The sequence below is a fragment of the Camelus ferus genome, chromosome 25, assembly GCF_009834535.1.
Source record: "Camelus ferus isolate YT-003-E chromosome 25, BCGSAC_Cfer_1.0, whole genome shotgun sequence".
Lineage (NCBI taxonomy): Eukaryota > Metazoa > Chordata > Mammalia > Artiodactyla > Camelidae > Camelus > Camelus ferus.
The window spans coordinates 26472222-26496499 of NC_045720.1; the positions used below are offsets into that span (position 1 = coordinate 26472222).

Consider the following 24278-nt stretch of genomic DNA (forward strand, 5'->3'; position numbering starts at 1 on the left):
AGGAATATATATCACTAAAAAATAATTTAAATTCTATGGACGAGGGACTTCTTGGGTAAGGCAAAGATTTCTTTGTTCTTCGAGTTTGGGTTGTATAAAAAGTAGAGCAGGAGTGCAGGAAGACAAAGAGTGATTTTCATTGGCAAATATTTTTCTTAAATTATATAAGCAAAATAATCAAAGTGGAGAAAATTATAAAAGAAGAGAACCAAAAAATGTTCCCTGACCTTACCACATTTACAGAAATACTTTTATAATTTCAAGGTAGTTCTTTCCAGTTGTGTTTCCCTTGGCATATACTTTAAAAATATAATTTATAATCATACTAGGCATGAAACCTCATATTCTGCTTTTTCAGTTGGAATTACAATAATTTCCTCCATGTAATACATACACTGTTTTAAAGAAGCATTCACAGTATCTTACTCTGAAAAAAAAGTCTGCCCTAAAGAGTTGTCCCTCATTTTAGCTGACAAAGATACTTTTGGGGGTAGCTTTCAAGATTAGCATCACTTTGAATGACAAGCTAACATCCTTGAATGATAGTGAGTCACCTCTCAAAAGACCTCACTCTTCATTTTTCATTTTTATACTTATGAAACTGATATATTCTTGGTTCTTATCATTTGCCGACATCCTACCTGGGTTTTTACCCCTAAGAGACAGAAGCTTCATTCGTGCACGGATCCAGGGTGGTTTAGGATATCTTTTTCTCTAACACACGATAGCGCATCTAATCCACTGAAGTAATTAATAGTATTATCGTGCAGGACTATTTACCAACATTTCATTAAGGAAACTCACCCTGATGTTGATACAAAAACAAAAATTTTTTTTTGCTTCAAATAGCATACATTAATAATAACCCAGGACATAAGCTACTCAGTACGACCAGGCCCAGACCGAAATAACGGCAGTAAATCACTAACGTAATTTTAAAAAGAGTGAATGCATAGTGAAAAATGGAAATGGCAAAAGGCCCGATATTTGCTGAAGTTGCTGCCGTTCTGCAATTTGCAACAGACAGCTCTATTGTAAATAACATATTCACTGGTGGGGTCACTTGTCTCGACCTTAAGAACCCCTCAGAAATGACAATTTGAATCAAAACGATGGTTTTCTAAAGCAGCCACTTTTACAATCACTGATTCCTAGCACAGGCATAATAAATTACTCACTCCTCAAAACATCTCTCATTCTTATAGAACATAACCAGAAAAAGCCTCAGATGTTCATGAAACATGTAGGGTTTTCGGCATCGCGTTATCCTGTGGTGCTCTGCAATCAATTACTGTTATACCACCATCATTAATAATTTTCTTAATGAAAATGATTCTGTTGATCTCCACTGTATTTTAATTATCAGAGTTAAGCATAATTACACTGCAGCTCTGAGCTGGCATGTGGACTCCTTTAGGGCGCAATTTTGTTTTAACACACTGATAATGTAATTTTACATTGTGTCAGTTTGTTTGGTTATTATCCAGTTGTACAATTCCACTGTATTCCTGATAACAGATAATAACCTCAGTACCTCCTATATCCTGAAGTCATTTAAAAAGCAATATTGGAATTCTGCAACTAGCTAACTTAATCGCCTTATGATTTTATAATTCCTGTTGCTAAATATTTGGTTCAGGCATCCACCCTCTTTTAAGAATACTGTAAAAGTAGACAACAGTTATACATATTCTATGAATTACGGAACGGTTAAATAAAGACTTAAATATGAGCGCAATTTTTTCTTTTTAAATTACTTTCTTACTTCTATAGTATTAGGTTCTTTAAGTAAAAGTTAAGCATAAACTTATAAGCTACTTGAGAAAAACTGGCGGCCACGTTAGACAAGAGTATCATTTCAAAATTCTACAGACACGCAGATCCTCTATTTTAAGGCAGAAAATAGTCCAGATTTTTGCAATAGTTCTTACAATGAAAGACCGTTATTTTACAGAGTTGATTGATTAAGTCAGCATGCAGAAGCAAGCTAGGTCATATTAGAATGACTGTCATTAGTTCAACAGTACCTGGTATAGAACCTTGAACATAGTACACAACCAATAAAGGCTTAAATGAATTAATTTCCTGGTTACATTTGTGCAAACAAGCAAAATCAGAGCTTTGAAGATGGTCACAGAATGATTTGGAGATTTGTCTGCTACATGAATTTGAATCAAGCAGCAGAGAAATTAGTATAAGGTACTGCTGTCACTACTGTTTTAGTTCTGGAACACTTTCTCTTAAAAACCAAACCACAAAGTATGAGAAAAAAATTTCGTTGTTAAATATGTATGTACATTTGTGAGGAAGAATAATAACCTGCAACCTTGGCCTAGTAACTGGTATCTTCAAAACTCTGCTAACTGTGTAACTGGGAATTGAGGTCAACATGCTTAAGGTTGAATCCCATTTCATCAAATATGAGCTATGTATCCTTGAACTATTCACTTATCTAAACCTGGATCTACTCATCTGTAAAGTGGGAATAATTTTGCTTACATCATGATTTTGTTGTAATAGTAAACCAGAAAATGTATGGGAAGCATTTAAAACAATGCCTGACACAGTGCTTAACAAAGGGTAACTGCTATCACCCATGTTAACATTATCATCTTTATACTAGCATTTTAAATAAGACCTCCACTAAAAATATTCTGTGCCCAAAGGGAAAAAAATCTTCAGGCAAAGGCCTCAGATTCTGTAACAGAGTTCTCTGCAGACACTGTGGGTTCGCAGTGACCAAATGGGACTTACGGAATTCTGAGCCATAAATCTGACGTCAGATTATCACGTCTTCTTGCACACTTGCTTGATACCAACATGACGGCCTGGCTTCATTTCCTCTAAATTTGTCTTGATGTGTAACCCAAAGGGCAAAGTGGACTGAATGCAGATCATCAGCAATATAATATTTATAATAATCCGTGCAGTTATGTGTACAGGTGCTTCTTCAGAAAAACCCAGTGAGATGGCCAATGCCATTCCATTTTCACAGCTGAGAAAATCAGGATTTAAAGAGGAAAAGTGATTTGCCCCAGGTTCCATCTGAGCAGCAGTTCTTACAATGATATTGTGCTTGTATATAAAAAGAAGTCTTCTGTGGTTAAGATGAGAGTGCGGGTCAGCTGATACTTTTTCATGACTTTGATTGACAATGTTTATTCTCGTAATCTGGATACCTAGAGAACGTGGCTGCTCTGAAAAAGCACTCCACGGGAAACCAAACAATTTAAGTATTCTTCAAAGGAAGCAAACTGGATGAACAAACCCACATGGAAGATGCTAAAGCTTTAATTTTGAAGGCTCAGAACGTGAAACTGGAAATAACCTATTCACTTTTCACAAGTGAGAAAGATCACCCTACTGTGCAAACACTGTAAAGAACTAAAGGGATGAAGGAAAAAAAAAGTTGACTTCCAATGCTTGCCAGGCCTTCATGGATTTTAGGAGTAAGTGGGCAGGCCCCTGCTCACCCCCCTCTCCAGCAGCCTGCGTTTAACTTCAGCATGGTGCTTTTTAGTATTTTTCCATTGGAGATAAGTAAATTAGAATTATCTGTAGTCTGCTGAGAATAATGGCAAAAAACAGACAACCCAACAAGTCTGGCCCATGAATGTCTGGATGAGCTAATCACTTTCTGGAATGATAGGGAGTAGTTGAGGCAGGGAAAAAAGTACATCAGATTGTAATATTAATGCCAAATACTGTACTTTTTTTTATTACTTTGATAAAACAGGATGATGGCAGCCTGTCCAACAGCACTAAGTGATATAATTTTATAACAATTATTTGATGGACACCTTGGAAATGAACGTCTTATGATTAATTATATTTAAGGTTCCTACTAGCCTACATTTAATAGCACTTCAAAAAGTAAGTATGTAAGTATGGCTTTTAAATGGCAATAGTCACCAATTAAGTGGCCTATCTTATACAATATGAAAATAGCATCAAAAATTTCACAGTCAGGGTATTTAAAAAAAATGCTACACATATACATTTTACATTCTACTGGTAAATAGGTACTAACAGACTCTCAGATAACCAGGTCCTATAAAAATGATTTTGGCACAGAATTTGTAAGTAGTTTAGGTTCTTACTAGAAAACAACAAAAAAAGCAATGCTATTTTGGCATCAGGAATTTATTTTTCACCTTCAGTGAGAGCTTCTTAGACATTAGGAATAACGTGTTGCATCTGGGTGCATGGATATTAGCCCATCAAGGAGTTCTTTTGTGTCTGGAAGCAGCAGTTTGCTTTCATTTGGGGAACTACTTCTCCATCTCAGTGGCCTATGTGGGTGGGGTTCATTCTACTCTATGGATGATTGTAATTTCCAAGGAAGAGTCGTAGTGATTAATTGGTTCAGGGATTGGCATGTGATGAGCCCCAGTCAAAACCCAGAAAAGCTCTCTTTTACTGGGATTTCTATGTTAGTACAACAAGTCTGGAGCATCTTACCATGTGGTAAGAATATTTCTGAGAATGAAATGCACAAAAGAAAGAGGAGGCAGAAGATAGAGATCGTCTGGGGACAAAGTCTGAATAACTGAATTAAACTGATGCTGAAGTTTAGAATATTCTTGGATTCTCAGTTACATGAGCAGATGAATCCCCCAACACACACACACACGTACACACACACTTCGATTTTTTTTTTTTGCATAAGCCAATTTCATTTGGATTTCCATCATTTGAAAACAAAAGAGCCCTCAACCAATAAATAACATACACATTACAAAAATGCCTCATACATCACAGATGTTCAAGTCAACATGTACGTGTTAAATCTAAATCACCAAACCCTTCTAATGACAAAACTCTTTTGCTTTGAGAAGGCTTATCATATGCACAGCCTATGAAGACAGAAGGCTTCAGAGTCAATTGGGTCCTGGTAGGAGTGATTCTTGGGGTTGTTATTTTCCATGATGCAAATGATCCCCAGCATAAGCCCAGAATATTGAGGTATTTACAGAACTCTGAGTGAACTATTCCCTTCTTCCAAAGGCAATCTGAATACACGGAATTAGCATCAGGCCTCCATAGCTCATCTAAGGGATCAGAGTCTACAGAAGAGTTTGTCTCAGTGTATTACCCAGAGCACTAATTTCAATGTTCCAATGGATGTTTTTGGTAAGAGGAAAAAAAAATGCATATGCCTATATATCATATAGTCAAAATGAGTTACATAGCTTTTTGTTTTGTTTTACTACTGGACTTTTCAGAGCATTAATACCAGCAGGCTTTGTGAGTTTTCAAGAGGGGCCAGAATAGGCAATATTTAATCCTAGGGCTTTTTCTTTAATCTTAGGGTTGTGCGGAATGTGCTTTGGGAAGTCCCACATTATAATAATACTCTTTGTGATTGCTGCACAGAAATGCCTGAGTGGTTTAAGAGAATGTATTCATCATGCAACAGTGTCAAGGGGAAAGGCAGAGTCACAAAGAACACAGAGTATGGGATTTGGAATGATCAAAACCCGAATTCAAATTTGGTTCCTTTGTTAGCTCTTCATGACCACCAAAGACAACCATACCACTGTTGTAAGTCACAATGTCAAACTGTACAAAACGAGAAACCCTTCCTCTCTCCCAGAGCTGTTTGAAAGCTTAATGCAGGAGGGACTTATTCTAGTATGTGTAACTCAGACCCTCAGTTAGATAGATGTATGTTTGCATCCCACTTTAAACACTTAGTAGCTATGTGACCATGCAAATTACTTAATCTATGTCTCAATTTCACTTTTTGCAAAGTAGGGTAGGATGTTAATTGCTGACTAGGTGTTAAATAATGATTAAATGAAATAAGGCACATACAGCAGCTATTGTGGTCCTTGTTATTTGAACTGCAATACCAGCTGTTCTTATAAATTGAACAATATCAAATTACCTTTCCCAGGTTAAACACTATTAAATAGCAGGAATTCATATGGTTCACCATCACAGTATGTGATTTGTCTATTAGAGTTTCTGGCAACCATTCATCATTTGTCTATCTGGTCAATCAATCATTATTTACCCCGTGCTCTTTCTGTACAAGCAGCATGTCAGACCAAGGATTAAAAGGTGATTAAGGCCTAATCCTTGCCCTCAGTAAATATAGAGTAAATACGAACGGCAGGCAATAATAGTTAACTTTTTACTTACCTTTTTCTTGAATACATACAATGATGATCACAAAGTGAGTTAAAAAGAGCAATGAGAGACGTGCATACAGTTTGGTATGGGAGTCCCAAGGAGAGATTCAGTGGTGCTTAATCAGTGGTGGTGGTTATTATCCATGGACAAAGCTAGCACACAGCTGGGCTCAGTGCACGCTTTGTGAGTTAATTAAGGGGCATCCAAAAATTATTCCAAATTGTTTGTTGCCAAGAGGCTTCAGGGACCTCTAACCATAAGAACACACAAACACGTTCAAGTTAAGGTCCTCCATAGAACACAGAATTACAATTTTGTTACAGTTTTTCTCCTTATGTAACCATATAACAATGATCTCTTCTAAGAGGAAGCCTGATTTAAACATGCAGTGGATTTGGATTATGATAGGAGAACAGCTATTCTCTTATTTCCTCCATATTACGTTGCCATCACAGAGATAATTTATCGGACAACAAAAACGTATTCCCAGTAATTGATCCTAGACTCCAAGCCATCTTTTGTATTTTTTGCATTCTGAGTGTGATCACCGGTAAGCTAGTTCGCTATACTATTGCTTTTCATTTTGATAGATCATATTGACATATCCTGGGAAAATCTCACTTCCCTTCTAGCTCAAAGCTCTCACCAGCATACCACAGGTATTTGGGGTCAGAAAATGAGTGGGTATGGGACCAGCAATTACAGAAGGAAAAGGAATATAATCAGATCCTGGTGTGGAGATTGTTTTTTTAGCTTGCAAATTCCCTCTTTCCGGTGTTTCAACTTTCAAAGGCTTATGGTAGTTTAAACGCAATCCTCTTATAAGTGTACAAATTGTAATGATTATAAGGAACAAGTTGTAATTGTTTCTAGCAAGTTTTTAAGAGTCTTTGATGTTATGATTAGTGTTTTATATGTTAATATATTGATAGGGGTGCTTATTTGCTTGTTCCCTTGGATGCTTTTATGGTTTCTAGGTTCAATGTGCAAATACATCTTTGATCTCAGTAGGTCTATTTGGTTAAAAAAGAAAGCTAAAAGAAATTAAATACGAGAAGCACAAGGTTTTGCAATATTTACAAAAAAGCGAGATTAGGGATTTCACTGTAAAAGTATAGAGCTGGGGCCCAGAACCTGAACATGGAGAATAGTGAGGCAAATCACACCACACACGTGGAGGGGCCTGGGTTTGGGGGAGCCAGTCCCATGATGTGTGTCACTGAGCTGCGGCTCCTTTGTAGCCTGGGTGTAGCCGTGTGACTCTGTCTAGGTTGATGTCACACTGGGCAAATCAAACGCAACACTCTGCAAGCCATCACTTCCTCTCTCCCATTTGCCTCCTGCCCTTCAGAAATCACCATGGGGAAGGATTCTCAGCTTTTGCAATGGCTTTCTTTTCAGCCATCCTCTCATCACGTGTGATTTCAAGAAACTGGCTGGAACACAGTGCCTCCTGGAGCACGCACCTTGACACCTTGACACGGGTTGCTAAATTTCAAAAGGAATTTACTTTTTGATGGATAATGCCTAAGAGAGGAATCTGGGATTTTGTCAAACCCACTATCAAAACTAACAGCTAGGAAGAAACTAGTCAAGACACTCAAATCCACAGTTAGGTGAATGTGTACGGCGCTAAGTAATTAGTGGTAAAAGGTAAAACCTTCTGTTTTATGCTCTATGGAAAAAACAAAACAAAAACAAAAAAACCCCACTAGGCTTTGCTGAATATACCGGTTAGAGAAATTCATAAGGGAAGAAAGGAGAGAGGATCAAATTTTACTTTGTACCCCCATTCCAGCTCATTTGGTGCTGTTTTGCAACACTCAGGTTTCAATACATCCAAAGAGAGAGGGAAACGATCTTGCACTTACCTTTGCTGTACACAATGCAGTTGTTTTTGTTGTCTTCCACTCCTTGCCAAGTCACATCCAGCAGCCACTTGGGACCGGCAGTCAGCACCATTGGGACCTGAGCCTTTGTCTTCTGCAGAAAGAATGATAACAAACAGATGCCATTTGCTTTCGTTGATTAAAAACTTGAATAATAACTGTACTAATCATTTTATTTTTCCAAACAACTAAATCTCCCAAACCGTAATCTAAGTCCTTATTCCCTCGTCTCATGATATCTTTTTAAGACAACAGAAGCTGTAAAAGCTTTACTGCTTTCACTAAATCTGAATGGTAGAATTATCATCAAGAATTTTTTTTTTTCCTAAATGATACTGGATCAGATCTCCAAGATTAGACAGATCTCTCGCGGCTCTGAATTATAAAGAGAATGCAGATGACTTTCATTGCAAAGAGCAGAGTGTTTAGAAGTGAACTTTAGACACATTGTATTTTACTATCAACAGGATCTCACTATTTCCTGAAACAGACAGGAAAGAATTTAAAGAATCAGGATCCATTTCAAAGCTCTATCCTGAGCAACATTTATATTAGAGTAGGAATTTATTCTGAATGAATAATGAAATCCACCCAACACCCTTGTCTAAGTATGGCTATGCAGCCTGACTGAAACAGAAATAATATTAATGCTAATGACTCATTGTACACTGTCTCCAAAAAGACTATAAAAGAGGAATCAAGAATAAATTCAGATACAGAGCAACTAAAGCATGACATCCCTTGCTCTGAGAAGCAGGGAGCCAAGTGCTCCAGTTCTAACAATATTTTCTGCGTACCTCATTTTAAATATAAGGCTCAAAAGGTTCATCATTTTAGGCTGTTTGGCATCCAAACTATTTCTCTTTAACTATGTTAAACACGGCAGGAAATAAACCAGGGAGGAAACAAGCCGCAAGACTGGTGTTTGCTGATGAGTCAGAGTGAACTGGCATTCAGACGTTTATCATTCACCAGCCCATGTTCTGTGCATCCACTATCATGAAACCACAACCCAGAGCGCAATACAAGGGTCTCAAAGTAATTTTTGAACTGAATTTTCACCTAGATATGATCCTGCCAAAGAGATCTCAGCCCATTCTGGGACTTTTCCACATGTTGTATGCTATCACAAATTTCCCAAATTGGCATTAACAAGTAATTACTTGAGGCGTTCTGTGTAATCTGCCCATTTCAACTCTCTCAGGAACCCAGAAACCCCATGTCACTGGCCAAATGACAACAATGATCATGCATGAGACACAGATCTATTGATACTGCAAAGCCATATTAAAAACTCTGCATAAAATCAATGCTCACCCATTTTTTGATCTGTCAATTACATTGTAAGAGGTAAAACTACCATAAAATATACTATTTAATGGAAAAAATCAACCATGATGGACAAATTAAAAAAGAAGTCTGAAAAACACTTCAAATATTAAAACAGAGGAGGTGGTAAACCAGGTCAACTGTAAGAAATACTTGCATACTGATTTTTCACATTCATATTTTGATTGAAGTCTTTAATTTTTCAGCTATGTATATTAATATTTGGAAAGTAAAACCTGTGCAAGACAGTTACCTGAAAGCCCTGTGGGAAAGAAGGTAGTTTTATCCTGTAATTTTTTAGAAACAATCTAGGCAAGCTGTTATCAAGTTATCCCTTTGGTTAGTAGTCTAAGTGACGATTTTAATTTGTTTTTCCATTTTTAAGATAGAATTTGAGAATAAGCAAGCTTCTTCAATCTAAAATGATGTGATCCCTATCCAATTAAATAACAGGTCTTAATTAGGCATATTTCAGCTCCTTTGACTACTAGAGAAACTGGCAAGTTCACAGATCAGTGTCAGCAGGTCTCCAAGCAGTAAGCAGAATAGTCAGTCACAGGAGAGACTTCACCACTTCGATAAGCCTGCACGTGGCGGATTTAGTGGTGTTACTTGTAGTATCTATTCTCTTCTGATCTTAAATAACAGACCTCAACAACAGGCACGTGGTTTCACTTCTGCTGTATTCTCTTATTTCATGGGAAAGACATGCATTTTAAATTCTTTAATCTTTTACTCCATAGTTCTTAAAGCCACATGGATTTCTACACAGTAAATCAGCTTTTACAATTTTCCATAGAAAATATGAAAAATAGATTTTAATCTCAATTTCTTTAGGGGATCTTTTACTGTAAAGAAAATCAACTGATTTGCCAATACCACAATCTTCCATTCATTTCACAAAGGAACCTACTGACCCAGTCTTGTGCTTGGTGCTAGGAATATGAGGAAGTCTTTGGGGGTGAAAGATACAGATACATTAAAAAAATTTTACTATAATGTCAAAAACAGCACAGTAGGGAATGCAAAGTCATGTGTAAATTGTTTTGGGGTTTGTGAAGGGCAAGATACAGCCCTGTGGATTCAGGGAAGGTATCATGGAGGAGGTAACAGTCAGGCAGGATCTTAAAAGCTAAACAGGAAGAATCTGCAATTGCTGGTAATGCTACATGCAAAGTCTGAGCAGTGTATAAGAGTGGTATGTATAGCAAACAACACCTAGTTCTGAGATTCTTTGGTTTAAGTTCTCATATAAAGTCTTGAGAGCTGTTCTTAGTATATAGAAAGCACTAGATAACACTAACCTGTCATCATTGAAATCATTATTGATATAATTATTATCACTGCTGATAAGTGGAAGGGACATAACTCCATATACGTCTAGAAAAGCAGGTTAGAAACGGATCTTGAAGGACTTTTCATATCAAGCAAAACCTTTTGTGCTTATTAAATCTCTAAGTAGAAGGAAGACAGTAAAAGATTTTTTAAGCAGGAAGAATGAGGTTACTACCATTGCTGCTATGTGTACAACATCCCTTACTTACTTAGTCCTCGTATATATTTTCAGACAAAGATACTGCAACCGAGAGATTGAATAATTTATTTCAGGTCAAAGAGCTGGCAGAAGGCAGAGCCCTTATTTATATTTAGCTCTGTTTCCAAACACTACCCTTCCTGGGTGACCAACCATTTGAGCTCTCCTGAGACTGAAGGGTTTCCCAGGATGCTGGACTTTCAGTGCTAAAACTGGAAAGTCCTGGGCAAACTGAGATGACTTGTCCACCCCTACATCTCCTACTATAAAACAGTATTAGTGGTTTACATCTATTGAATACTTACTAAATGTTGCGTGTTGAGTTAAATAATTCTCCTGAATTATCTGTTTTGATTTTTACAACTCCAGGAGTTAGGTATTAACATTTTCTCCATTTCGTACATATGCAAATTAAGATTTAGAGGATTTGATTTTGTGGCGCAAATAAAAATAGTTATTTAATATCTTTCTTTAATGGTAAGTCAGGTACTGTACCTTTTAAAACTTTGGCAAACATTTATATGTCGGGCATAGGTAGAATCTGACTTTCCAAGAAACTGAGTTGAAAGGAAAACAATTTCTTTGACTCCAAATCAATAAAGCAAAAGCAAAAATGTTGCAAAGACTTAGTGAAAGCTATACCCAAGCTGTAAAGTAAAGAATACACAGATTAAAAAAAAATCTCAAGGGACCAGTTATTACAGTTTTGAGGAGGTAAGTCAATTTCTTTCTGAAGAAATCAACTTTTGTAGAGACTGACTGCCTTCAAAGAAGATTACCAAGTGTGAGAAAGAAGGAGTTAGCCAGGATTATATGAAATCTATGCTCCAGCAAAATCCATGAATAGAATATAACAATTATATCCACATTGATCATTAGGTTTACTTTCCCACGTTTCTCTGTCATAAGGATTCATACAATCTAGAATGTTAAGAGCTGGGAGCAACTTCAGTGAGTTTAAGTCCCTAATTTCACAAATGAAGAAAGTAAGGCCACGATGTTTATCTAGCACCCCACAGAGGTAGGATGCATTCGGTACAACATGCTGGGAAAAGAGAATGGACATAAAAGGTGTGGTTAAGCAGAAAAAATGTCCTCCTACCAAAATATCCACGCCCTAATGCCTTGGAACCTGTGAATATGTTATTTTACTTGGCAAAAGGGATTTTAAGAACATGATTCAGGTTCAGGGCCATGACATGGTGAGAGGACCTTAGATTATCTGTATGGGCCCAATCTAAACACAAGTTTCTAAACGTAGAAGGGAAAGTCAAAACAGCAGATCAAAGAGATTTGACATGAAAAGGATTCCACCTGCCTTTGCTGCCTTTGAAGATGGCACAGTGAAACCATGAACTGAGTGTGGTGGTGTCTAGAAACTGGGAAAGGATCTCAGTTCCAGGAAGTGAGGAAAACAAAACTTTCAGTTCTGCAACCTCAAGGAACTGAATTCTGTCAAAAATCCAAATAAGCAGAAAATGGATTTTCCCCTAGAACCTCTAGAAAGGAATGCATCCTGCTGACAAACTGATTTTAGTCTAGTGAGACCCATGCTAGACTTCTGATGTACAGAACTGTAATATAATACATTTGTGTTGTTTTAAGCCACTAAGTTTGTGGTTATTTGTTTTGGCAGCAATAGAAAACTAATACTCCTCAAATTCAGATTTACTGACTTATAGTTTAAAAAGAATTACTTAAGTTCCTTATCAAATGTGCTCAAAAGTGTGAAACAATTTTCCCTTAGCTGGAATAACACCAAATCTACATTGTTATTCCACAATCAATGTTCTTGCTTTAAAGTGTGAGAAAATACATAGTGGTGACTAATAATTCTTGCTTCTATAACTGGGTATTTAGAACATTTTATGACTCACTATTAACCTTACAGTTCAAGTGTGGCGGGAAGGACATTACTGTTCTTGAAGTCAGATGAGCTAGGCTGGAATCCCAATACATGCAGGTTCTGTGACTGGAAAATCACTTAAACTTGAATGTTCTGAACTTCAGAATATATGTCTATAAAATGGGGATTACAATTTCTACCTCAAAGGTTGTCTTATGAAGCAACCAGCACAGTATTTAGTAAACCATGGATGCTATCAAACTTCAGCTGAATACCTACATGGATAAATGAATTAAAAATGTGTGACGAGCGGGGGGAGGGTATAGCTCAGTGGCAGAGCATGTGCTTGTTATGTATGAGGTCCTGGGTTCAATCCCCAGCACCTCCATTAAAAATCAATCAACCAACCTATCAACCTACTTATTTACCCCCATAAAAAAAAAAAACAAGCAAACAAACAAACAAATGTGTGAAGAGCATTTCTGCAATCCCTGTTTCTTAGGCACTGGTGATGTTTGTAGGGATTAGGACAGAAGTCAAGACAAAGACTCTTTATTTTCCAGTTTAAAGGTGGTGGTAGTCATTAGTGTTATTGATTGATTATTGCTAACTCTCCACTATTCAGGTCTCTTTTAAAGTTAGGTATGGGAATATGACTTCATTTCGTCAATGAAATTGAATAAGAAGTGATTCATGTCACTTCTACACAGAAGCTATAAGAGCAATGGACTCACCATCTTGCCTTGCTTTTGCTGAAATGACCATCAAGCATGCAGGGAGGAAGGCCTCCTACCACAGGGGCCATGTAGCATGAGAAAGAGAGACACTTTTTTATTCAAAAAGCTGTCGCCATATTAGGGTTGCCTGCAACTGCAGCAAAACCTAGCTTATCCTCATTGACACAAAGACATCCCTCATTTTTTTCTGTATTGAAATAACCCATGGGTTTTTACAGGTTAAAGTTTGTACTTTATCTGTATCTAGGCAGTCTCTTTCAGTAATAAATCAATTCAAGACATATAACAGGAGCCTGAATTTCAGTTAAGCTGGAATGTTTTAAAAAGAAAACGAAATAGTGTGCACTTCTGAGGCTCCACATTGTAAGTTTAAAAAAAAATTTGCACTCCTGGACACTGAACCCAGAGTTTCATGCTTAGACAGTCTACAACTAGACAAACTTGACAAGGACAAAATGGGTCAAAAGTGTCATTTCTTAGGAATAATTAGAATCATCTAATGTGGATAAAAGAGGTCAAAGTAGCATCCACTTCTCACTAACCTTTGGAGTTACTGGACCGACAAAGGAGGTAGCCTTCAATAAATGTTTATACTCAAGCCAAAAGGTTAATGGAGATAAAAGTAGGCAGCCCAAAGGTAAAGAATGGAGGATAATTCTAACCCAAGAAACTGGTGACATAATGCTGTCTTAGGGATTCCAAATTTTGCTGGAAATATTTGTTGAACATTTCCAAACTAAGGCTTACAAAGAACTAGAAGTCTTAGGAAAATCTGACCCATGAGAAGAGCCTGACATTACAGCCTTTAAAAAAAAACTGAGAAGTGGCATTTGATGGAAAAATTGGCCTCCACTGACGTTAGTTTGGGAAATACAACAAGATCTCATTAGAGAATCTCAAGCCAATGCCATGAGCTGTCCTTTGATGCTGTGGAAATCCTCCTGGTGTGCTGCTCCCGTAACTGGGTAACAGGTGAAAAAGGTTGGAGCTGGTTGTCAAAATTCATAGCTATTTTTTAACAATTCATAGCTGTTTCTATTCTATCAGCTATAAAAACATATTTGATAGTTGACTTTGAAGAATTTCCAAATTACTATAGATATTAGATTTATATAGTTAGAACCAGAAAAGCACATATATATATTCCTGGCCTTTGGGAATGAGATGCCACCACCACTGCCAGTCTCTCCCAGCTGAATTAGTCTCTAAACCTATGTGGAAAAAAAAAAGTGATACTTTATGTGATTTGACCTTCTACTACCACAGGAAACATTTTACATAGCAAAAATCTCAGTTAATGTATAAAAGCAGTTCTCCACGCTGGAATTAAATTTAAATTCAACCTGACAGTCGTGAAAACACTGTATCTCTCTCCTTTTAACTGTGTGAAGTCTCTAGTGACAGTGAACTTGAATTTAAAAATTCCCTTTATCAACAGCCTATTCTTTGGAGGCACGCATAATAACTTAAAATCTTGGACCACCTGGAGAGGGGAGGGATGTCCAGTGATAATTCAAGGCCCTCCACAATTGTATTTTCTGTAATTCTGGGCATGGTATACAGCCTCCACATTACTGAATTGACTAGAACTATAAAACTTTTAGTATGATGATTTCCACCTAATTAACACTATGCTTTTTACTAAATATCTTTTTAAAAGTTATATAGGACACCTCATGAATGTCTGAGCTTGATGCTACTGAGGTAAAGGCTTTTATTTTTCCCTTCAGAAAATTAGAGTACCATTTTAAATGACATAAGCAGAATCACTGTACTGCACGTGGTCCCAAAGGGTCAAGTTATTTGTGTGAGGATGTAGAAAAAGCTTCTCAGTGATGACACCTGAATATTCTTCATGACTGATTAATGCCAGACATCATTCAACATGACCAGGTATGTCATGTGCTTCCATTAAAATCAGATGCTTCCCTTTAAAACAGAATAAAATGTCCATTGAGCTACACTGAGATGTCCCCTGAATGAGAAATACAGTCTTTCCTTTTTTTGCCGTGTCCGAAAACATGGTGTGTGTGCAAGTTCCACATAAAGATTTAAAGAAGTAACTAAGAACTTCCAAACTCATACCAAATATCTTACCTACAGTTGCTATTTAGGAAGCAACAAAACAACTTACTAAAATTTATCAAATTTATGTCGCTAGAAAAAAATCTGGTGTGTTAGACACATTTTCAAACTCAAGTTCAAAGAAATTAAGAATACATTTCAATTAGAAAATATATGGTGGACCTGGAGATTGTCATTCTAAGTGAAGTAAGCCAGAAAGAGAAAGAAAAATACCACATGATATCACTTATTTGTGGACTCTGAAAATAAAGACAAATGAACTTATTTACAAAACAGAAACACGCTCACAGACATAGAAAACAAACTTATGGTTACCAGAGAGGGAAGGGAGGGAGAAGGGGTAAATTGGGAGTTTGAGATTTGCAGATACTAACCACTACTACTATATATCAATAAATAAACAACAAGTTGACAGTGTACAGCACAGGGAACTATATTCAATATCTTGTAGTAACCTATAATGAAAAAGAATATGAAAATGAACATATGTAGGTATATATATGACTGAACTATTATGCTGTACACCAGAAATTGTAACTGACTATACTTTAATTTTAAAAATATATATAGTAGCTCACAGCGAAAAATAAAATGTTGACAATGGATATATGTAAGTTCACTGAAAAATTGTGCTCTACAGTAGAATTTGACACATTGTAAAATGACTATAAACTCAATAAAAATGTAAAAAATATATATATACACGTGTGTGTGTGTGTGTGTGTGTGTGTGTGTGTGTGTGTGTGTGTTTGTGTATAAAGTCTAAGCGGAAGGACATCAGATATGCGCTATCATGAGAACCACTACATGATACCATTAGGCACAGAACAGATTTATGAATGGAAATCCCAGGAAGGTTTCATTAGAAGAGTGTTTTTCATGAGCACAGCTCTACAGAATATCACTTAAGGACAGCAGGAGAGTGAAATTCCAGAGAACTTCAGCGAACAAATGTCTTCAAGTTCACTGTGGTATGTGGGATCTCATATGCGACAAGAGACTTTTCAGAAACAAAATGAGTGTGAAACAAAATGATAGAATTCTTGGCTACTACATCCATACTCCTTATGTCAAAGACAGTTTTATCTCTAGGAACCAAAAATTTAAGTAAGCATTATCTCTGAGGTATATTTGCTTTTAGTTCTCAAAATTGTTGAAACACATTATCTTAACATGAGTCACTGCTTAAATATAGAAATCTTAGTATAAGAAATAATGATCTTTTAGGAAAGGGAACACAAATAGCTCCATATACACAGGTCATTAAAACAATCTCTTTACTTCCAAATAGAAAGCATCATTTTGTGATATTTAGAACAACAATATAAAATCATCATTCCAGACTAAATATACAGATACTTCATTTTTCGAATGGGAAGAATCTTTAAACGAGTAATAAACATCTAAGTTATCCAGATATTTATTATACTTTCATTTTCAAAAAAAAAAAAGAATAGACTCATTTCTCTTTCTCTTTTGCCAACTTCACTCCCACAGCCTCATCTGCTCTCCGCATACATTTGGCTCCAAGGAGGAACAACTCCCTCCAAGCTGGCAGCCATTAGCTTCAACCTTGTATTTTATACAGCTCTGGAAGTCACGGAGTGTTTAAGGAGTGTTGTTTCACTCCTGGCAGCATTCCTGGGCTTGCACTTAGTGCAATGTGCAGGAGGGTGTCAGCGTGAAAGCCTGGGAAGGGAAGAGTAAACTGCTCCAGAGCAGCCCTCCTCACATGAGGCTGTCACAGAAACCTGCCGCAAGGTTCAGGGCTCCGGAAACCCGCGGATCAGGCTGCGTGACCTGGGGCCACTCAATCAGCCTCTCCAGGTCTCATCTTCCTTCTCTGTAAGATGATCTCCTATGTCCTTCCAGCTTGACAACAATATCATTAGAAGCTTTCCTACTACAGAATTTTCATCAAGTCTCAACTCAGACCTTGAGTGTGGAAAAGAAATGTGAAAATTCAACGCACTGGGCTTATACTTAAGAAAATGCTACTATTTTTATTAGTGAAGCAGTAAATGAAGCCATTTATCATTTACTTTATTTCATTAATTTATTTTCCTTGGGTATTTTAATACATAAGAAATGGTGTGGTCAGGAAAAGTGGCATGGTCAAAATAAAAATGTTTGTATAAAGAATCCAGAGCGTGTGCAAAAGATATATAGCCATTCAATTATCAATGACAATACACCTTAAAAAGTGGTAAATTCTACTCAGTAGTGTCCTTTTGAGAACTACCCCACAGACACTCTGTGGAAGAAAGAGAAAGCTGTATCCTGCACAAAGCCATCCTCAGACACTGAGATCTGTATGTCCCTCAAGCATTAATCCACTGCAATATGTAATGAATCTTTCAGCAACCTTTTAGATTGCCTCCTGACTATTATTGTTTTAGCCAATCTTAAGGCAAAAAAAGAAAAAAGGCACTCCTGATATTAATAATACAGCAAAATTTAAAAACAAATATAAAAGTTTCTTTCTCTTTTAATTACATGATGCTTTCAGGATTTGCACCCTTATTTCCCTCTGTGACCGTAAATCATTAAGAACTCACCTTTATTTTTAACTGAAAATGTCCCTGATATGATATTTAAAATGATGAATTGATGGGAAGAGTCTATGGCAAGGTTGGAAGAATAGGAATAAGGAGCATTTCCCCCTCCAAAAAGAAAACAAAAGATGAAATAGTTGAATTATATACTAAGTGCTGTGCTAAATCTAGTACCTCCCTTGGGAAAGCAGATTTTTATGAGACAAGTTATTGAAAGTTGCGCACAAAAAATTCTTGGCAAACTAGTTGGCAGAAGTGTGAAGGTGCTACAGACTAAAGTCGAACAAAGCTTATCTAATCTGTGAGATGCTTTAATTAACAAATATCACAAATACTTAAATAAGTATTTAAAGTAAGACTCTGATCATGAGGGTAGTTTTCAATATTTTTCTTTCCAAATCAACAGATGCAGAAGGACTACACTAATTCTGCACTTTCAGAGAATAAAAGTCAAGTGCTGCCCCTGGAGGTTGGCCCTCCCTTCCGGAATCAGCTGCCTTGCTTTCCATGGGGAAGAACAACGAGAAGAGAACCAACCAATGAAACCGATTCACCTCTACCTGCTCTAGATCAGGGGAACTTTGTTCAGCATGGAAGTCACTCTGGGGCAACTAAAGGAACATGCTATGAAGTCAGAACCAATTAAATAAACCTTCATTAATACTGCCACTAGACAAACTCCTCAAACCATGTTCTTTATAAAAGAAGTAGAAATATGAATAAAAGCATCAATGTGTATGCTTTGAGTACTGCATTTAGTTGTCTGTGAATGATATTAAAACTTGAAGTAAGTTTGCTTACATGGTTCAGATATGGTTTTTGTCACATAAATGATATAATCTTATGTATAAAGTCATTCCAATTATTAACAAGTGATCAGCATTTAAAAAACCTATACCATTTCTATTTTGAGTGACTTATTTAGGTTATTTTCCTTTTAAATTAATCACTTTATACTCTATTAGACATTAAGTATATTCATTATTCATTCAATAAACATTTATTAAATACCTACTATATAGAAAATGCTAAAAATAGAGAGATAATGAGTTTCACTTCCTCTAGATGGTCACAAGGTATTAAAACTAAAAATATCTAAATGATACACACATAGAGTTAAATCAATATTAATAATCAAGCTCATTATATTTTAAATATATGTCTGATACATTTGGAAATCGCAATGCATATTTGATGGTCTGTGACTAAATAAAACACAGCAATAGCTGAGAATTGGTCAATGGATTCATATTAAGGGAGCTTCATGAGAGTCAGGATTAAGCTTCAATTTTAAAGTGAAAAACACTGAAGCTTTCTCCAACTTTGAAGGTCTACAAAATATGGCTTATATTTTAAAAAATTACATCTAAAACTTAAAGTCTTTTATATACGTATTTTGGGTCAAGCCATGCACTTCCACTTCTATCAAACACCAGTCTACTATACACATATTTAACTATCCTTGCTGCTAAATAAAATGTATCATAAACATACACTGAAAAAATATTTCAAAAATTGAAATATTTGGGGGAATATAGCCAAGAAGAATTATTTACATACTATTATAAGTGAATGCTCATTATCCTGCTTAATACGCTTTATTAATAGTCAAGAGATGGTTTAAAAAGTTGTACTTTGGTGTGAAGCTGATTGAGTTTGAGTTTGATCACTTAGTAGCTGCTGTACAACCTCGGGCAAATTGCTTAACTGCTGTGTCTCAGTTTCTGCATCTCTAAAATAAGTATTTTAAATAAGTAAATAAGTATTTTAATAAAAGTATTCATGTCATAGAATTATTTTGAGGATGAAATGAGTTAATGTTTGTAATGGGCTTAAAGCAGCACCTGCATGTTCTTTCTATGCAAGAGTCTGGCTAATATTTCTAATACTCCTAAAGAAGTATGTTTCCACAGAAATGAAGAATTTCCAGTAAAACAAGAATTTTGGCTGGGTGAAAAAGTGACATATTGCTCTAATACGTGATTTATAACATTTTGTAAGGCATTAACCATGTGCTAAAATTTTAGGTACTATATTAACTTGTAAATTTATTTTCTGCAACAATTTTATGGAAGATATCATTATGCCCACTTTACATAAGCAAAAACTGAGACTCTAAAATGTTAAACAGCTTTTCCAAATTCACATTGCTAAAAACTGCCTTAACATGAAACTCCTTCTGTTTTCCTCTCAGCAAATCTATAAGAAACTAAATTCTTTCCACAGTGTTAAAGCAATAAGAGTCTTCTCAGGAATTGTGTTAAATATCAATTCTTCATATCCATGAAAACTAGTTTAAATGATCTTCCATGAATCAGTGGTTAGAGGTTTCTGTTTTACATTATGCATGATTCCTAGCTGCACTTTGTATAAGCTAATTGCATGGTGCCTCATTAATAATCTTCAGGGTTTTTTGAGCTGTGAAATTTATAGCTCTGTAGTGAATTATTTCTCACATTTGCACCGTTTTGGGTCTTGAAAGTCTAGTTGAGATACTAAATACCAACATCAGGCATCAAGTAGGTATAAGAGGAATAGAATTTAACATACTCTAGAGGTAGGATATAAAAAATATTGAAAAGCAGATACTATTTTTCCATACTCTTAATTTTAGGACTGCAGCTCGTTTTCTACCTGTAGAAATGAATAGAACTTACAATGCATAAAAAACAGCCTCTATCAAAAGTTTCCAATCACAAGCAGAATGCACGATGAGATCCACAATGTTCTGAGGCTAAAATTCACTCAAGTCAGCACTGATTGGGCAAGAGCAAAGGAAGAACAGATTCTCTGGGTGTTTGACTGTTCAGCAGACATAGTCGGGCCTCACTGTAGTTAGTACTTTATGGTTAGACATCGGCATGCAACCTAGGCTGCAAGGTATACAGTGGCCCTTCCTGCCTGGCAGGTCAGTTTCACTCTTTAAAACCTCTGGATGGAGCCACTTAAGGGATCTAAACTGCCTTGGGAAGTCTGGGCTCACTGGAGGAGTCTCCACTTATAGAAGTACCCTGGTCTGGGTTTAGTTAGCATATTCCTTACTTTGGTACTGCTCACAGGTAGCCTGGGTCAAAACACAGAGCAGTTTTATCTGCCAGCAAAAGTTCAAGGTCAAGCTGGGAAGTCAAAACGAGACCTCAGTGAAAAGCACTGGGTGGAAATACTGCAGAGGTGGGAAAAGGGGTCGTTCTTTTGACTCGATGGGCCTGAAACCAGAGTTCCGCTATAATACAGATGTTATTTATGGCAAACTCACGACTGTGTTCTTCCACAATGTGAATGAGCATGATGAGGAAAAGAAGCAGAAACGTCAGTTTGTATAGTTATGAACTTAACAGACAGGCGGTTAACACAGTGGCTAAAAGCATGGACTTGAGAGCCAGACTGCTTACATTTAAATCCAAACTTTGCTATTCATCTATGGTGCCATCTTCATCAAGTAGTTCCACTTCTCTGTGTATCAGTTTCCTTATCTGTGAAATGGGAATAATAATACCTCATGGGGCTGTTGTGAGGATGAAATACATTAATACTTACCAATCACTTAGACTGACTCTCAACAAATACTAAATAGTGTTCATTTATAATTATTATTCACATTGATTTGAGAAAATAGGGAAAATTTAAGAAATGGTTAAATATCTGTGAAAAGCCCTGTGCGCATCTAAGTTATTCTATCCAGACATCAATAGAATGATCAGTGTAACCTAGATGTAAATGTGTAAGAGATTTTACTACTTTGATTAACCTAAAAAGTAAAAACCTTTTAGCCACTTAATATATTGGCTAGTGGGGAGATAACTTCACCACTTCCAGCACAATGAAAAGTTTTAATGGCAAGTCAATGTTAGTGGAATAAAATCTTACCTTGCATGATGAAAAGCTCCACTTACTGGTTATAAAATAAGTTATTCTGTTTAAATTACTACAGATTTCTTACCTGTAGTTTTTACTAGTACCTATGAGATCTAAAGCTTTGTTTATAGGGCATTTGGGAAACGATTTGAAAAGGTTCTGGACATTGAGTTCTTAATTATGTCATTCCCCTGCCTTAGGCTCTATACTGGGAATACTGAACGAGTCCAAAACTTAGAATATGCAGGGTTTTTTTACATCATATGCTGAAACAAAGCCTTACATCCTTCAATTTAAATACCATAATCTTAATTAATCATTTAATTTTTTTAACATGTTGTCTCATTTGTCATTTACAACCAAACCAAATCAACCAAACACAAGGCAAAATCTCACGTGATTACAAAGACCATGATCTTCTCCTTGGTAACTCCTATTTCATGCTAGCTGTATATATATTTTTTAAAATGCACAACATGGTAAACTGACTATAACTCAATAAAAGAAAAAGAAGAAAAAAAATGATCTGAGAATTCACTAAACTTGGGTTTGGTTTAAACTATGTCACTAAGTCGCTGGATGACCTTAGTCAAATTACATCACTTTCATGAGCCGCTTTCTTCACTTTTAAAGGGGACAACCAGGACTCTAGAACTTGTAGGGCACCTCTGGCTGTAGGCTTTCATGTTCTCTAACCAGAAGAAACTCATGAAACAGACTTGTCTCCTGTTCCTCAGCCTTTTAAAATTTATGCTCCCCTTTCTGGATGTTAAAAACACATTTATGGTCTCCTTTAATATTTAGAAATTTAAATAAGCACGGTGGCTATAAATATATTGAAGGAATCACACACTGGTGCCTCACTCCCTAGGAACAAAGACAGAGTCCCTTCAACAAAAACACATACTCTCATGTGTACTCTGTGACAAGGTTCCCCTCCCATTACTTTGAGAATCACAAAACAGTGTCACTAATTCACACTGATACAGATTTTCCCTAATTCAACTCTGCAGAAAGGAAAAGCTAAACTACAAACTCAGATGGAGTTTGTTCTGCACTTTAACATAAGCAGAGCAGAATGTCTTAATTTACTGCTCTGCCTTTCTTGTCTTTCGAGACTGCACCCCCCAGGAAGGGCAATAGCTTGAGTATACATTTTCATGTTGTGCCATTACTGACTAACCCAAATTCCAATTTCTAAAGACCAAGACTATAAGATGTTTTTAGAATCTCTTTACTAAATGAGATTTGTTACAATCCTTCCCAGTGTTGGAAAAAGCATCCTTCCTACCATAACCACTCAATGAATATTTTGCAGTTGTCATTGGTAAGGGCACAACATATCAGATACATAGGTTAGCTTCCTTCTGGCTAAAATTACACTATTCTAGAACAGAGGGAAGAAAGTTTGGTAGTTCTGCACTAGAGCAGTTTAAGCTACAATAAAGTAAAGTCAATGATCAGAGGCCAGTTGATAGTAAAATCTCAAGCATGAGAAAGGATATTATGTCTTTACTCATTACACATACAACTGAACGTGGGTTATAAACAAACTGAAGAACTTAAAAAATCCTTCTCATTTAATTACCATGAATAGACTAAACATACAAAACCAAACCAAATTATCTTGTAGTTTTCCCATCTTAAAAGCAAAGATTTGAGGGGGAAGGAGAAAGGGCACAGAGTGAAACTAGTGATAAAAACAAAGGGTCCAATGGGGCTGGTGCATATAGAGTCCGCGTTCCAATAAGACTCAACAAACAGCTCTGATCAGAATCTAAGTGATGGGAAACAGCCTGTAGCTTCGAGATTAGCTGCTTCACACTATTTCTGAGTTAAGCCAGCACAAGTAACATCATGAATGCATAATTATAATTATGCATTTGAGTATGCATAATGATCTTAAAATCTGTAAACAAAGAAAAGGCATCAGAGTTTCTCAGCTATGTTAGGTATACTGTTACAGAAAACAAAATATGACTGAGATTTTAGAGTGGGGTGACTCTTACTGGAACTTTGTAGCATGAAATTTGCAAACTGGAGGAAATTATTGATGAACCAGTATTTCTTCAGAAGTCCCTTTGAGGAAATTCCACATGAACAAGTTTAGTCAAAGAAATGCAACGGAGTATTTCAAACATATGAATCCAACACTCAGGAATGCTCAGAGTTAAAATACCAGGCTTAGAGACAGAAATCATAATAAGGTAACATCTTAAACTTCTGATATTGTCTAATAAAGTAACCCATGTCCCTGGAATTGTTTGAAAAATACAATGAACTGTGATTGGCTGATAGAAAACAGGTAAA

The 24278-nt window shown here is 36.3% G+C and overlaps 1 protein-coding gene across 2 annotated transcripts in view; it reads right to left on the reverse strand.

Annotated features, from left to right (window-relative positions):
- Positions 1-24278, reverse strand: part of ZFPM2 (zinc finger protein, FOG family member 2) — a 427337-nt gene that overhangs the window by 139734 nt on the left and 263325 nt on the right. For both annotated transcript variants that reach the window (XM_032468099.1, XM_032468100.1), the window contains one exon: positions 8010-8121. In XM_032468099.1, coding sequence (XP_032323990.1) covers positions 8010-8121 — 112 coding nt within the window. The remainder of the gene's footprint in view (positions 1-8009; positions 8122-24278) is intronic.